The sequence below is a fragment of the Diadema setosum genome, chromosome 17 (genome assembly GCF_964275005.1).
Source record: "Diadema setosum chromosome 17, eeDiaSeto1, whole genome shotgun sequence".
Classification (NCBI taxonomy): domain Eukaryota; kingdom Metazoa; phylum Echinodermata; class Echinoidea; order Diadematoida; family Diadematidae; genus Diadema; species Diadema setosum.
In genome coordinates this window covers 14498714-14515751 of record NC_092701.1, presented here as the reverse complement: position 1 = coordinate 14515751, position 17038 = coordinate 14498714, and the positions used below count along the sequence as shown (strand labels likewise).

The 17038-nt window shown below is 38.3% G+C and overlaps 1 protein-coding gene across 1 annotated transcript in view; it reads right to left on the bottom strand.

Moving 5' to 3' along the window:
• LOC140240409 (uncharacterized) overlaps nucleotides 1-17038 on the bottom strand; it is a 46050-nt gene that overhangs the window by 11900 nt on the left and 17112 nt on the right. The window contains exon 3 of the mRNA XM_072320177.1: nucleotides 9379-9634. Coding sequence (XP_072176278.1) covers nucleotides 9379-9634 — 256 coding nt within the window. The remainder of the gene's footprint in view (nucleotides 1-9378; nucleotides 9635-17038) is intronic.

Genomic DNA, 17038 nt, shown 5'->3' with positions numbered 1-17038 from the left:
GGCAAGATAGACGGGACTACACCTTGTCACGTGATATACTTTTGACCAATCAGTGATACGAATCTCACTTATGAGGTATATAAAAATGAACACTGCACATTCAGTGCAGCAGTTGTAACTGTTTACTCAGCAGTAACAGCAGTGCAATGCCATGGTTCTCTAGTTAGCAGGGGCCAGGGGGCAGGGTGCAAGGAGTAATAGGGTTACACGAGCCTCCTGCTGGCCGCCTGAAGCTGTACTGGTACAGTCTCTTGATGTTGGGGTATGTTTGACTGTTTATCATTAATGTATAGGAAACCATCACTATGCGAAACTTCAGTTCAATGCAGGTTTATCATAAAGAAAGTGACTGCTGTGATAGTTCAATTCTGTTTCAATGAGGAGAGTGCAGAAAGTTGTAGACGAGCATATGATCAACTGGAATGGACACTCGGAAGTTTGACTATTTTCAATAATAACTTTTATCCGTAGATTATCTTATCATTACGGCAATATCATAGGACAAGATTAATCTAAATTTAAAATAAAAAGCACAATTCAATTTGTAATTTTAGCTTGACAAGATACAAACACGCTTTATCTACTTTCAGGCCAACATCATTCACAAAATTAGAAATTACACAAAATGTGTGAAATCAAGGTTGTAATTGCCACAGACTTTTGTTCATAAAATGAATAAGTACTGATGCTCTTGATGAAAAAAATCATATCATCTGATAGCTGAATAAATTCTTTACAACATCTGTGAGACCTTTTTGTGATGCAAGAGCATGTTGTGTGAAAAAATGAGGTGGTAACATGTAGAAGTAAGTCTGCAATGATAATTATTTGACCTATGAGGGCGTCCTACTTAAAACTGAAGGCCGCCCTCACTCAGATTATTATGTAATATGAAAGTTTAGACCATAAGCTTTTAAATGCTGTATAACATGACACATAAATGTTCATAATAATAATCAGAAATGGCCATCAACAATCTTGTGTCTGTGCACTGCAATACGTCTGAGCAGTCTGGCTATGGCGTATGTGACAGAAATAGGGTTAACCATTTGAACTTTTTGGCAAAAAAACTTCCCACAGAATCTCTATTGGGTAATACATGTATACACCAAGTTTTAAAAAAATCCTGCAGGCATTCCATAGATATGAGGGAAATAGTAAAATTTTGAAGAGTTGACCTTGACCTTTGACCCCTGACCCTTGACTACATGAACCCAAAATTCCCATGATAATCACGGCCAGTCAGTACATGCATATGTTCCATGAAGATACCTTGAACCATTTGCAAGATATGGAGAAAAATTGAAAGTTTAACAGTTTCACTTGGCCTTTGACCTTTTGGGTAGTACATGTATACACTAAGTTTCAAGAAAATATCCTCAGGCATTGCACTATGGCGGAAATAATGAAATGTTGAGAATTTGACCTTTGACCTTGAGCATGTGCACCCAAAAGTTGTTAGGTACGACTTCACCCCCTACTGCACACACATGCCAAGTTCCATTAGGCCAAAAAAAAAAAATTGTTGCATTGGCGCAACATGAGATTTTCAAATAGGGTCGGTCGGGCGGATTTTTTTTTTTTTTTTGCTACCTGCATTTTACGTGTAAAACTCGTGCTCAGCTCAGTAAACAGTTACAACTGCTGCACCGAATGTGCTGTGTTCATCTATTCTACAAATCATTTATGAGGCCGATATTACTGGAATTTATACCCCTTCACAGAATTTAAAGATGTTGAAATCCCTATCCTGAATGTTTTCACTTCATATTTTACTATTTTGACTTAGATAAGATAGATGCAAATTGACCCATATGTACGATCTTTTCATCGCACACGGCGATCTCTATTACAGTCCCACATATACAGATTCGTGTAAGTTCTCCACACAAGAAACCTATGGCAAAACTGTGCACAATACATCGCAGTCTGAATGCTACGTATACACTGAATAAATCTTGTTAGAGTACGTGTCTGTGTTGGAAACAGATGACGTACTGATCAAGGAAGGCTTATGCGAGGCGCTAGATCTCTCCCTCGTACATCCGATATCCCAAGAGCCGTTTCCACTTCCGGGTTTGTGCGATCGCGATCGCAATCAACAAGACATTTGATATCGTTATAGCAAAAAAAAAAAATAATAAAAAAACATGGGGTCGGCGGAATTTTTAGGGTCGGGCGGGTTACGCCAATGCAACAAATTTTTTTTTTTTGGCCTTAGGATACCTCAAAAGGTTTTTTTAGTTATGCTGTCCTCAAAAGGCCTTTTAGTTACACTGTCCACAAAATTGATTACGGACGGATGGAAGAACGGAAGGACAACCCGAAAACATAATGCCTCCGGCATCCCTTCATGGCGAAGGCATAAAAAATGATAAGCAAACAAACCGTTTGTTAGATGTCTGCACCAAGGACACAGAACAAGGGACATCTACCATCCAAGTTTGGTCACAAACAGACATAGGGATCAAAAGTTATGAGCAATAATCAAAACGTGCCGCAAAAACTTAACATTGCGCCCTAAAAATTTGTTGACCCTTGTCTGTGACCTTTGACCTTGTGATGACTTTCAAATCCCCAAGGAACATCTACCATCCAAGTTTGGTCTCAAACAGACATAGGGATCAAAAGTTATGAGCCATAATCGAAACGTGCCATAACGACTTAACATTAGGCCCTAAAAATTTGTTGACCCTTGTCTGTGACCTTTGACCTTGTGATGACCTTGAAATCCCCAAGGGACATCTACCATCCAAGTTTGGTCACAAACAGACATAGGGATCAAAAGTTATGAGCAATAATCAAAATGCGCCGTAAAAACTTAACATTGGGCCCTAAGGCCCAAATTCACGAAGGTGGTACAAACAAAACCATGGTCTAAACCATGGACAAAAACCATGGAGAGCCAAGTGTCAAACGGAATATTTCGTTACGAAATTGGTCATTTCGTCAACAAAATGACTGTTTCGTTAACGAAATGTTCATTTAGTTACAAAATGTTGTCATTTCTTTACAAAATAATCATTTCATCGACGAAATGACTGATTTCGTAACAAAATATTCCATGCGACACTTGGCGCTCCATGGTTTTTGTCCATGGTTTAAACCATGGTTTCATTTGTACCACCTTCGTGAATTCGGGCCTAAAAGATTATGCCTGTCTGTGACCCTTGACCTTGTCATGACCTTCAAGTCCCCAAGGAACATCTACCATCTAAGTTTGGTCACAAATGGACATATACATCAAAAGTTATGAGCCATAATCTAAATGCTCCGTAAAAACTTAATATTGGGCCCTAAAGTTTATTGACCTCTGCCTGTGACCTTTGACCTTGAGGTGACCTTCATGTTTGGTAAAATGTGTAACTTTGTATAACCACTCTTTCCTCCAGGTTTGATTGAAATTGAAGTCCTCAGTAGAGAGTTATTCAAGTTTTTGCAGCATCATGGAAGGACGATGGATGGACAGACGACGCAGGCGATCCCTTAGTCTCCCCTCACCTCCGGTGGGTGCGTCAAAAATTACATCAAATAAAGACAGAATAAACTGACCAGAAAGAATATAAATTATTAGTGGAAAAGTGAGCAAAGAAAATGGGATTACATCACAACAAATTGTATTCAGATTTGGACCTCTTATACCCCTTTCATAAACTCATCCTCCTATTATCCGCATAAGAATAATGCGGACAATTCAATAAAAAATGCGTTCACAAACTCTGAAAATAATCCGCATTATTTTTACGAGCGCCCGTCCTGAAAAAGGCGGATAATCGTCATGGTGACTGCACACGTCCCTCCTGCGGGAAAGACAGGTGACGTTTGACCGCACCCCGGCAATTATCCGCATTATTTGGGTTTGCGTTCATAAACTCAAAATCTGGTCCCGACGCTGCTATTATGCGGATAATAGAAGGGTCGAAATAATGCGCATTATTCTATCCCCGCTCCGATTTTACGACCAAATGTTGCGGATATTATCCGCATTATTGAGTTTATGAAAGGGGTAGTTCTAACCTCTAAGAGATGCATGGAGAATTCTGCATCACAGCATCTCATTATGGATCTTAGTCTTGTAGTAAGTGCCCAACATATTATATTAGTACTCTTGTGCTTCTCTTAGGTCTACCCCCTCGAAACTGCCGCTTCCCCCATTCCTGCAGGCTACCGCTGATATAAATTCTCATAGGATCTTAAGGCCTCTACTGATGTTTGCCTGTGTCCTCCATTTCGTCTTTGTTACCAGCTAGCCGGGAAAAGCAAAGTTTGTTTACGGTTCCCCCAGATGGATGCAGATGTGATCATGTTTGTATGGGCTGTCCACATACAGAGTCCTACATACCGGTAAGCATTTCTTAACCACTTGCCCAGCTGGGCAAGCAGATTTTAAAGTTGTTGTAGAACACTTGCCCAAACATGAATTTTACTCGCCCAAAAAAGAAAGTTCAGAGATATAAAAAGAAAATGAGATAGAAAATCACTTGTAAGTCAAGGGCTTGATTAAAACCCAATCATTTGAATAAATGGCAGATGTCGGTTAGCACATTTAAACACACTTGGAGTAACAAACATGGTATTATGAAGTGTTGGTGCTGCATCGCAATGGTACTTCTTCATGTACATGTTGGAAAGTTGCTGAAATGAATTTGAAGTGCTTTGCATCACTAAACAGTCACTATCTTTGGGCTTCTGTATGGATTATTTCATGGGTTTGAAGGGGGTGAAAGTAAAAAAAACAAGTTATCGCGTAAATGAATGCGGACGGACGTACGTACGGACGGACAACCCGAAAACTTTTTTTTTTTATGCCTCCGCCACGAAGTGGTGCCGGAGGCATAAAAAAAAAAGTGGCTTCAAATCTGTTTACTTGCCCAATTTGGGCAAGCATTTGTTCTAACTGCTCCAAAATACTTAGGGTAAGGGCACCAGTATTCGGTCAACCCCCGGTATTCGGTCACTTATCACTAGTCACCAGCCAGTAAGTTCAACTGTCACAACACACGAAAATCACATTAATTCACATACTTCCACACTCATTCACAACAGGAAACTCCCTTAGCCCCCTCCAAATATCCATCCAAAATCCCAAATTTTACCGTCAAAAGTGCAGAATCGGCGCTACTTTCCAAAAGCGCACGCGGATAAGGCCCAGTTTTAAGAGTTCGAGTCGCCGAAAAGGCGCTAAAAATCGAGAAATACGCCGTTCTCTCGCGGGATTTTTCGCTTATCGCAAGCTTGGAGTGTAATGGTATCCTAAAAAACGCAAAAGAAAAACAAAATTTCCGTACGTGCCGATACAGTGTCCCAATGTACAAGGGTTGAATGCAAGTGCCGAGGCCCCAGTATTCGGTCACCAACGGTCGCCACAACGTCCCCGATGCAATTTTGCGCCAACAAGGTAGCGTGCGCGTGCATTTTTCAGCTGCCTTGAACACGCATTGACTTTGAACGCGCACATCGCGTGACCGAATACTGGGGAATTTTCAAGGTGAAATATTTCGGGATTTTGTGCAATTCTGTGAGATATTTAACCCTATCTGTGTCACGGGCCGATTAAATCGGCCCAAAACCTGCCATGTAAATGCTTGGGCCGATTAAATCGGCCCTATTTTGATTAACAGATTACTTCAAAGGCTATGACACTACCACTCTACAAACTCATTTGTGATTGGCTGACAGTGTAAGGAAACGATATCCAGTGGGCAAAAAAGCTTCCCCACCTTCAACCAATCAGGAACGCCTTCTCAAAGTCAAAAAAATTGTGGTGGCCCCGCCCATGTTTATTTGCATTCAGACTGCAATGTATTGAGTACAGTTTTGCTATAGGTTTCTTGTGTGGAGAACTTACACAAATCTGTATATGTGGGACTGTAATAAGATCGCCGTGTGCGATGAAAAGATCGTACACATGGGTCAATTTTCATCCATTTTATCTAAGTCAATATAGTAAAATATAAAGTGAAAACATTCAGGATAGGGATTTCAACATCTTTGAATTCTGTGAAGGGGTATGGTCTTAGTGATATCGGCCTCATAAATGAACTGTAGAATAAATGAACACTGCACATTCAATGCAGCAGTTGTAGCTGTTTACTCAGCACTAACAGCGGTGCAATGAGTCTCTAGTTAGCCGGGGCTAGCGGGGCAGGGTGCTAGGAGCAAGAAGGGTACAGTAGCCTCCTACTCGAAGCTGGACAGTCTCGGTCTCGAAGCTTAGAAGCTGAGGTATGTTTGACTGTTGATCATTATCATCTAATAAACCGTTACTTTGTGAAACTTATGTTCAATGTAGGTTTATCATAAAGCAAATGACTACAGTGATGGTTCAATTCTGTTCAATGAGGAGAGTGCAAAGGAGTCTAGCATACTCGACAGGAATGGACACTCTGAAGACTGAATATTTTCAGTGACAATTTTTACCCTTAGATTATCTTACCATACATGGCAATATTATAGGACAAGAATAATCTAAACTACAAGTAAAAGTCGTATAATCAATTAATATCTTCATCCTGACTAGATGTTAGCATGCTTTATCTACTTTCATGCCAACATTTCATCCATAAAATCAGAAATTGTGCGAAGTGTGTAAAATGTAGGTTGTACTTGCCACACACTTTTGTTCATAAAATGAAAAGTACTAATGCTACTGACGAAAAAATCACATCATCTGAAAGCTGAATAAATTCTCTATAACATTTGTATAGACCTTTTTGGGGTATAAGAGCATATTGTGTGAGAAAATGAGGTGGTACCATGTACAAGTAAGTCTGAAAAGATAATTGTGACATAAGAGGGCGTCCTACTTAAAATTTGAGGATGCCCTCACTCAGATTATTATGAGATATGAAAGTATAGACCATAAGCTTTCAAATGATGTATAACATGACACATTAATGTCAATAATGACAATCAGAACTGGCCAACAACAATCCCATGTCTCCGCACTGCAAAATGTCTGAACATTCTGGCTTCGTCTATGTGACAGAGATAGGGTTAACAAAATGAAAGTTGAGATTAAAGAAATTTGATATACTAGTCAATGTACCCGTGGAGTGCCAGAAATCCTCTATGGGGATTCCCCCACAAATGGTCAAGGTCACTGGGTCAATGGAGGTCAAATAACTGTTTTGCGCTACTCCTTGGTCCGATCTTGGCCAAACTTGCTGGGAGCTAAGTAGGCGTACACCTGGGAATCCCCATATGAGTAGGACTACATAGCGCCCTCTATCGGGTGTCTGATTATATTTCTGGGGGAATCCCCGTATAAGTAGGCCTACATAGCGCCCTCTATCGGGTGTTTGATAATTGCAGCTGACGAAGATTAGAAGTTATTCGACCTTTGACCCCAGTGACCTTGACCTTGTCAAAAATGAACCCCTCAAGGGCAATTTCGTGGTCAACCTGCATCCATCCACTAAGTTTGATGGAGATTGGACCAAGGACCTGGGAGGAGTAGAGGAACAAACAGACAGACAGACAAACGTTGCTCAAATTATAGTATGATGATGATTTCACATACATTGCTGTAGATATGATGTATGTATGTATTAATTCAGTTTGAAAAAAAAATATTGCAAAAAAGCTTACGTGACCGAATACTGGGGATGTTACCCTACCTGACTTTCATTTTCATTTGCCCCGAGCAATTGGGCAAGTGCTTATGTAGCATCCTGCACATACCAAGCACCTTCATGTACATACCTGCTGCTGAGCTAGCTGAGGTGCTTGCTGTAAGTTACACTACTATAATTACACTACGGTCTTTAGGTGACAGTCCTTACCATGCTGGTGGCTCATACGTGCACGTAACATGTTCGCTGGCTGTCTGGGAGGCTGATGTGATCCAGATAAAGCCAGTCAAACTGATTTGAGTATATTATGGGGGTGTAATGAAATTTTCCTTTAAAAAATCACAACTAAAATCTATACTCAAATCAACATCACAGTTTCCTCAACTTTATTTTTTCACTTGAACATAGTATGTAACACACATTTTTGTGGTAAGGTACACCCTATCCCATAAGAAAAGTAACAATTCATATCAGTATTAAAGTAGAAACTAATCTGTATTGGAAATTCTACTGAAACCGGTGTTAACCCTAACCAGGCTGGGCTTTTTTGGCTGTTCTGTGGCTGGGAGAGCATTGAATCAACCCCCCCCCCCCCCGAGATCTCGGCTGTCGATCCTGCAATTGTCATGAAAATTGGCACATACCTTACCTGTGGCGTAATCTACCAAACTATAAAAAAAAAAAGAAATTGAAATTTTCATTACGTACAAATCAATTATGCTAATATATTCATAAAATCATACATTTTGCTCTAAATCAGTAAATTAAGTGCCTAGAATCCTAATGTTTGGTGATAACATTCTTTGTAGCATTTCGAACAATGTACTTGAAAAAAAAAGTCTGGTATCAAAATTGATTTCTTGTGCATTGTATTGTTTTACGAATTTCTTATGTATTTCTTTGTTTTTTGACTTTTTTTCATTTTATCACAAAATTTATGTTAGAAACTTTTTCAAGCATAATTAAGCTAAAATTAATTGATATCAGCCAGTGAACATGAAAATAATCATATCTTTTTTAATATGGTGAGAAAACTCCATTTGCATAGACTTTGCACACAACATTATATTTTTGAGCCTTTTTTGGTCTGTCAAGCATGCATAAAACGTTGTGCATTGTTGTAACGGTATGCCTGATTTTCGCAAAAATGGTGTCATAAGATGGGTGAGACTTGAAAGTAAAAACTCAGGGAGCGGCGTGATCAAAACATTTCGTGCGGCAGAATAGTCATGGAAAATGTGTGTGTGTGTGTGTGTGTGTGGGGGGGGGGGGGTTGATTCAAACCCCCCTCCCTTCCCCCGGCCATTTTAGGGTTAAACTTTTGATCTCAATATAAAATGTTTACCTCTGAAATTCAGCTGTCAATGCTACAGCCTTCATAAAGCGAAATGACCCATCTTCACCTTGATCACGCGATGGTCAATAAGCGGGTCACAGACTTTCGGAAGTTTGTAAGTTTGTGGGTGTACGTTGGTGTACAACTGTTACAGTTGATACAGTCTCAACAAATTTTATCATCTATATCCTTTACATGTAAAGCTTTTGCTCATTTGGTACAATATCGAACATCCTATGTCATGTTATCTAATCTTTTTTGTTTTCATTATTGTTTGACAAATGTATTTGATGAGTTCTCATACTGTGAAAGATTTATCATGTTAGATATTCAACAGAATTCATCATGCAGAAAATAATATCACTATGATGTACAAAGTACACATAGTCACAATTAACTGAACCAACTGACACATAATTTGACATTAATCAGTACAAAAAATGAAAATAAAAAAAATAAATAGCTGACCTGGATTAAGCAGTAACAACAGCTTGAGGTATAAATATTCTTCTCGAGTTGTCTTCATTTGGTGGAAATCTATTGCAAGCTGTTTCACTCTGCGAACAATATCCAAGACTGTGATGGTCTGTACAAGTTCTGTCAAATCACAGCAAGACTGATCTGGGAAGAACACAATTCCCTTGTCATCATGGCAGCAAAAGCACAGGGTGAGGGCCACAACATGGAGCCAACTTGCCTGAAGTATTTGGACACGGTCAGAGAGCTGAAGAAAATAAATTCAGATTGCAGTGCTGGTAAGTAACAGAGCAAAAGACAGGCATTAAAATGTTAAAGACAAACAAAATGGAGTATTGCAACCACAACGGTCCAATGCAAGAGCTCTGCACATACCTGGTACACTCATTACAGAAGCATGAATTTGGTAACCTTTCACTAGTGTACGCTTGCTGGAGTCAAGTGTGTGAGCACATATGTACATGTACTAACAGCAGTATACAGTATGTCCCCCCCCCCAAAAAAAAACAAAACAAAAACAAAAACAAACTAGAAATGTCGCTTTGGCGACTGGTATGCCTCCGCCATAATGCATGATTTTCCCAATAGGTCTAGATAGTACATGTGGACAATGTGTGATTACATTTTCACAAAATTGGCAAAATATTGAAATGACAAGTTTGTCACAAATGTGTTGAATGTTCACCTTCCTTGACCTAGGTTTAATTGGATGAATAGGAGAGCATGTATCTAGGGATTTAAGGACTTTAACTTGACTTTGACCCATTCATACATTTAGGCATTGAGTAATTTTCAAGGTACAGGTGTGGAGAAAAAGTGCAATTTCTGAATTGAATAGTAAATTGTTACCATTTTCATCTGGCCCTTGACCCTAAAATTCATAAGATAATCACTTTCAGGTAGAACATGCATAATATGTACTAAGTTTCAAGATAACTTGAGCCACTTCGAGATATGGAGGAAAAAGTTAGTTCAGCACTTTCACTTGATCTTTGACCTTTTGACCTTTGAGGTAAAAAAAGAAGAAAAAAAAAAAAACTTTCCAGAGAATTTCTATTAGGTTACACATGCATACACCAAGTGTAAAAAAAATAATAACCCTGCTGGCATTGCATAAATATGAGGGAAATAGTAAAATTTTGAAGTGTTGCACTTGACCTTTGACCCCATGAACCCTACATTCTCTAGATAATCACTTCCAGTCAGTACATGTATATACTATGTTCCATGAAGATACCTTGAAACCCAGAAAAAAAAAGAAGTTTTGAAATTTTTACTTGACCTTTTGACCTTTGACCTTTGACCTCATGACCCAAACTTTCACCAGAGAATCTTAATTGGGTAATAGATGTATACACTAAGTTTCAAGAAAATATCTTCAGGCATTCAATAGATATGGCGAAAATACTGAAGTGAAATTTCATGTATTTGACCCTGACCTTTTGACCTTTGACCTGTGACCTTATGACCCAAACTTTCACCAGAGAATCTTAATTGGGTAATACATGTATACACTAAGTTTCAAGAAAATATCTTCAGGCATTCAACAGATATGGTGGAAATAGTGAAATTTTATGTATTTGACCCTGACCTTTTGACCTTTGACCTTGAGCATGTGCACCCAAAAGTTGATAGGCACAACTTCACCCCCTAATACACATACATGCCAAGTTTCATTAGGATACCTCAACAGGTTTTGATAGTTACCTTGTCCACAAAATTCATTACGGACGGAAGGACGGACGGACGGACGGAAGGATGGACGGACGGACAACCCGAAAACATAATGCCTCCGGCACCACTTCGTGGCGGAGGCATAAAAATGACAATGGGACCCTCCGCAATGATGACTTTAAAAACAGTGAATCAATACAGGCACGATTTCATGATATGAAACTGTAACTTATCATCAACACCTAATACAGAAAACCCCATCCAATCTGCTTCAGTGGTCAAAGAGTAATGATGACCTAAGTAGAACCAAGGAGGTTTTATACATGGAGTAACAACAGTTTTATTCACTTTGATCTCATGTTTGATGCCGCCACTAAGAAATATTTGAAGTATGTGCTAAACTGGAGCTGCCTCACAGATAGGAAGACAATTGACTAGTGTCTCATTGCATAATCATCAGCCACTTTCAAGGAAGATATGTCTTTGTGATGGTAATTACTTTTCGCTACCCCTTCTTAATAAAAGGTAGGTGGTATAGACATGAGGATGCGCGAACAGAAATTGAGTAAAAAATGCTGAAATAAAGCTGAAAATTACTCGACTGGGCATATGTGGGCACTAATCTGATATATCTATCAGTAAAGAATTATACTTGAAGATTATTCCATATTACTTTTAATTGGGGAAATAAAGCCGAAAAGTGATAAAACCAGCTTTCCAGGATGGTACAGTTTTAAACATTTTCACATGATACAGCTCTGATTTACACTTTTGTGCAAATTTCTGGACGGAATTGACTTTTGTTTTACATGCTTTATCTTTAAGTGAAATTTCATTTCATTTAATGAATTGATAGGCAAAATATGGCCAACATTATGATAATGTTCAAAATAAATCTTCAGATTGCTCAGCAAGACGGCAGCGTCGAACATCGATTATCAAAGGCACAAGCGCACCTGTGGAATTCTTTTGTACACCAATAGAAATCTGACAACTGTTTGAATAATTACAGCCAGTTGGAACTCAATGTATAAAACCTCCTTGGTAGAACATGTCAGGAATCCCTTTTTTCCAAGCTCTGTCCATTGTATTCAACACTAATATGCAGTTCCAAGAGCATCCAAGTGTTTCCACTGGAAGAAAAAGACCCATGACACGCTTCACAACGATCCTCATTTCTCTTTGACCACTTAACCAAATTGAATGGGGTTTTCTGGTATATATATCTAGGTAAGATGTTATATTTTTAGACCCTGAAATAGCATTGTGACTATTTAATCATATTGAAAGTTATCAAAGCCAAAATCCAATTGTACTTTTTTTTTTTTTTTTTTGGGGGGGGGGGGGGAGGACATAATGTACAGTACAACAGAATCATTTAAAGAAAAAAAATTATCTAGTTGGCAAACATTAATTCTACCCGATTCTGACTCCTTGCTCCTTTCCAAGATACTCATGTGCTTGGATATCTGATCAAAGTCTTGTCTTTTGGTATACACCCAAAAGAGAATTTTTGGCTTATCTGATTTGTCTGTCCTCCTGTTTATTTGACAGCAGTTTTTTCTGTGATTTTCCACTCAAGCAAGCTGAGGTTTATTATTATTTTTTTTTAAGAATAAAATGCAGTTAAATTGTTCCCAGATTGTCTGGAGGGGGCTGTTTGTGGTATTTTGGTTACCTTATTCAAAGTTTTTTTTTTTTTTACAATTTGCAACTTTCTTTGGCAGGTCTTTAGTAAAGCTTCAAAATTCCCAGTCCTTTCAACTCTTTTCAGGTTATCCAAATTACATTGGTCTGAATTTCGCTCAACAAGAGAAATCCAAATCAGTATGTGCAAGTGGTGAAGGATCTGCAAAATCAGCATGTGTACACATTGCGATACACATAGCACACGCAAGCGATGTGCGGACCAGAAGCAACTGAATGGGTGTGTCGAGTCCTGTGGCTGTGTGCATGGTGTGTATGGTAGCCTGACCAGACTCCATCTTGAACAGTGTTGTGTAGAGACAGGGCAGTGTTGTGTAGAGACAGGGCTGTGTTTGTGCATGATTGACCAATCAATATCATATTCTAACAAACTTAGACATTTTTACTGGCATTTACTTTATTGTGAATGATTGTGGTGTTGTAAAATCAAACTTCCAACATATGACTTAAAATTAGTACTGAGTAACTCTGTCTCTAAAAATGTTTTGCAAATGTACCAGTGTAACGCAGAAATGGCAGAGGTACTCGGGGTGTAAAACAGTAACATGAAGAAATCCCAGCTCTCCAGAGTAAAATATATTATGAATTACCACTTTTTTCTAATCTTCTACAGTAACTTTAGGTTAGACTCTTACACTACTTTGCAGGTTACTGTTGTCTTTATTGTTAACAAAATATTTTTGGAAAAATTAAATCTATATCACTGTTCCTTCATTATTTTCCCATGGCTGACACAGTAATTGTCCAGTACATATGTATGCCATCAAACCTACTGCTGTGGTGCAAAATACAACTTCCATGAATGATTGCATATCAAAATATATGCATTTGTGAGCTGATAAAATGTGACATTTACTGACTCCAGTTTTCATTTAACGCTGTAAACGTCTGATCAGCAAAATGACAATTTTAGTATGAAGTGGCAAGATACATGTGACACTTTTATTGAAATTTATTAAACAGGAGAGTTGTTAAAATAAAACTTGGGGGTGGGTGCGGTGGCTAGCTTTTTTTTTTTTGATGGGGGGGGGGGGGGGGGGGGGTAAGTCTGCATCATGAACGGCAACTGGTACACCTCCGCCAATATTGCATGGATCTCCCGGACAATACGTCTAGGATAGTACATCTTTACATTGTGTGATGACAGTTTCACGTAATTGGTAAAAAAACTATTAAAAATGACACGTTTGTCGCAAATGTTTCGAGTGTTCACTTTCCTTGAACTAAGTTAACTTGGATGAATGGCTGTATTATTTGGTGATTCGAGGATTTTACTTGACCTTTGACCCTTTTACGAGGTTGTGCACTTTTTCTCTATACCTCAAGGTATAGAGAACTAGAAATGTCACCTTTGGCGACTGGTATGCCTCCGCCATAATGCATGATTTTCCCAATAGGTCTAGATAGTACATGTGGACAATGTGTGATTACATTTTCACAAAATTGGCAAAATATTGAAATGACAAGTTTGTCACAAATGTGTTGAATGTTCACCTTCCTTGACCTAGGTTTAATTGGATGAATAGGAGAGCATGTATCTAGGGATTTAAGGACTTTAACTCGACTTTGACCCATTCATACATTTAGGCATTGAGTAATTTTCAAGGTACAGGTGTGGAGAAAAAGTGCAATTTCTGAATTGAATAGTAAATTGTTACCATTTTCATCTGGCCCTTGACCCTAAAATTCATAAGATAATCACTTTCAGGTAGAACATGCATAATATGTACTAAGTTTCAAGATAACTTGAGCCACTTCGAGATATGGAGGAAAAAGTTAGTTCAGCACTTTCACTTGATCTTTGACCTTTTGACCTTTGAGGTAAAAAAAGAAGAAAAAAAAAAAACTTTCCAGAGAATTTCTATTAGGTTACACATGCATACACCAAGTGTAAAAAAAATAATAACCCTGCTGGCATTGCATAAATATGAGGGAAATAGTAAAATTTTGAAGTGTTGCACTTGACCTTTGACCCCATGAACCCTACATTCTCTAGATAATCACTTCCAGTCAGTACATGTATATACTATGTTCCATGAAGATACCTTGAAACCCAGAAAAAAAAAGAAGTTTTGAAATTTTTACTTGACCTTTTGACCTTTGACCTTTGACCTCATGACCCAAACTTTCACCAGAGAATCTTAATTGGGTAATAGATGTATACACTAAGTTTCAAGAAAATATCTTCAGGCATTCAATAGATATGGCGAAAATACTGAAGTGAAATTTCATGTATTTGACCCTGACCTTTTGACCTTTGACCTGTGACCTTATGACCCAAACTTTCACCAGAGAATCTTAATTGGGTAATACATGTATACACTAAGTTTCAAGAAAATATCTTCAGGCATTCAACAGATATGGTGGAAATAGTGAAATTTTATGTATTTGACCCTGACCTTTTGACCTTTGACCTTGAGCATGTGCACCCAAAAGTTGATAGGCACAACTTCACCCCCTAATACACATACATGCCAAGTTTCATTAGGATACCTCAACAGGTTTTGATAGTTACCTTGTCCACAAAATTCATTACGGACGGAAGGACGGACGGACGGACGGAAGGATGGACGGACGGACAACCCGAAAACATAATGCCTCCGGCACCACTTCGTGGCGGAGGCATAAAAATGACAATGGGACCCTCCGCAATGATGACTTTAAAAACAGTGAATCAATACAGGCACGATTTCATGATATGAAACTGTAACTTATCATCAACACCTAATACAGAAAACCCCATCCAATCTGCTTCAGTGGTCAAAGAGTAATGATGACCTAAGTAGAACCAAGGAGGTTTTATACATGGAGTAACAACAGTTTTATTCACTTTGATCTCATGTTTGATGCCGCCACTAAGAAATATTTGAAGTATGTGCTAAACTGGAGCTGCCTCACAGATAGGAAGACAATTGACTAGTGTCTCATTGCATAATCATCAGCCACTTTCAAGGAAGATATGTCTTTGTGATGGTAATTACTTTTCGCTACCCCTTCTTAATAAAAGGTAGGTGGTATAGACATGAGGATGCGCGAACAGAAATTGAGTAAAAAATGCTGAAATAAAGCTGAAAATTACTCGACTGGGCATATGTGGGCACTAATCTGATATATCTATCAGTAAAGAATTATACTTGAAGATTATTCCATATTACTTTTAATTGGGGAAATAAAGCCGAAAAGTGATAAAACCAGCTTTCCAGGATGGTACAGTTTTAAACATTTTCACATGATACAGCTCTGATTTACACTTTTGTGCAAATTTCTGGACGGAATTGACTTTTGTTTTACATGCTTTATCTTTAAGTGAAATTTCATTTCATTTAATGAATTGATAGGCAAAATATGGCCAACATTATGATAATGTTCAAAATAAATCTTCAGATTGCTCAGCAAGACGGCAGCGTCGAACATCGATTATCAAAGGCACAAGCGCACCTGTGGAATTCTTTTGTACACCAATAGAAATCTGACAACTGTTTGAATAATTACAGCCAGTTGGAACTCAATGTATAAAACCTCCTTGGTAGAACATGTCAGGAATCCCTTTTTTCCAAGCTCTGTCCATTGTATTCAACACTAATATGCAGTTCCAAGAGCATCCAAGTGTTTCCACTGGAAGAAAAAGACCCATGACACGCTTCACAACGATCCTCATTTCTCTTTGACCACTTAACCAAATTGAATGGGGTTTTCTGGTATATATATCTAGGTAAGATGTTATATTTTTAGACCCTGAAATAGCATTGTGACTATTTAATCATATTGAAAGTTATCAAAGCCAAAATCCAATTGTACTTTTTTTTTTTTTTTTTTGGGGGGGGGGGGAGGACATAATGTACAGTACAACAGAATCATTTAAAGAAAAAAAATTATCTAGTTGGCAAACATTAATTCTACCCGATTCTGACTCCTTGCTCCTTTCCAAGATACTCATGTGCTTGGATATCTGATCAAAGTCTTGTCTTTTGGTATACACCCAAAAGAGAATTTTTGGCTTATCTGATTTGTCTGTCCTCCTGTTTATTTGACAGCAGTTTTTTCTGTGATTTTCCACTCAAGCAAGCTGAGGTTTATTATTATTTTTTTTTAAGAATAAAATGCAGTTAAATTGTTCCCAGATTGTCTGGAGGGGGCTGTTTGTGGTATTTTGGTTACCTTATTCAAAGTTTTTTTTTTTTTTTACAATTTGCAACTTTCTTTGGCAGGTCTTTAGTAAAGCTTCAAAATTCCCAGTCCTTTCAACTCTTTTCAGGTTATCCAAATTACA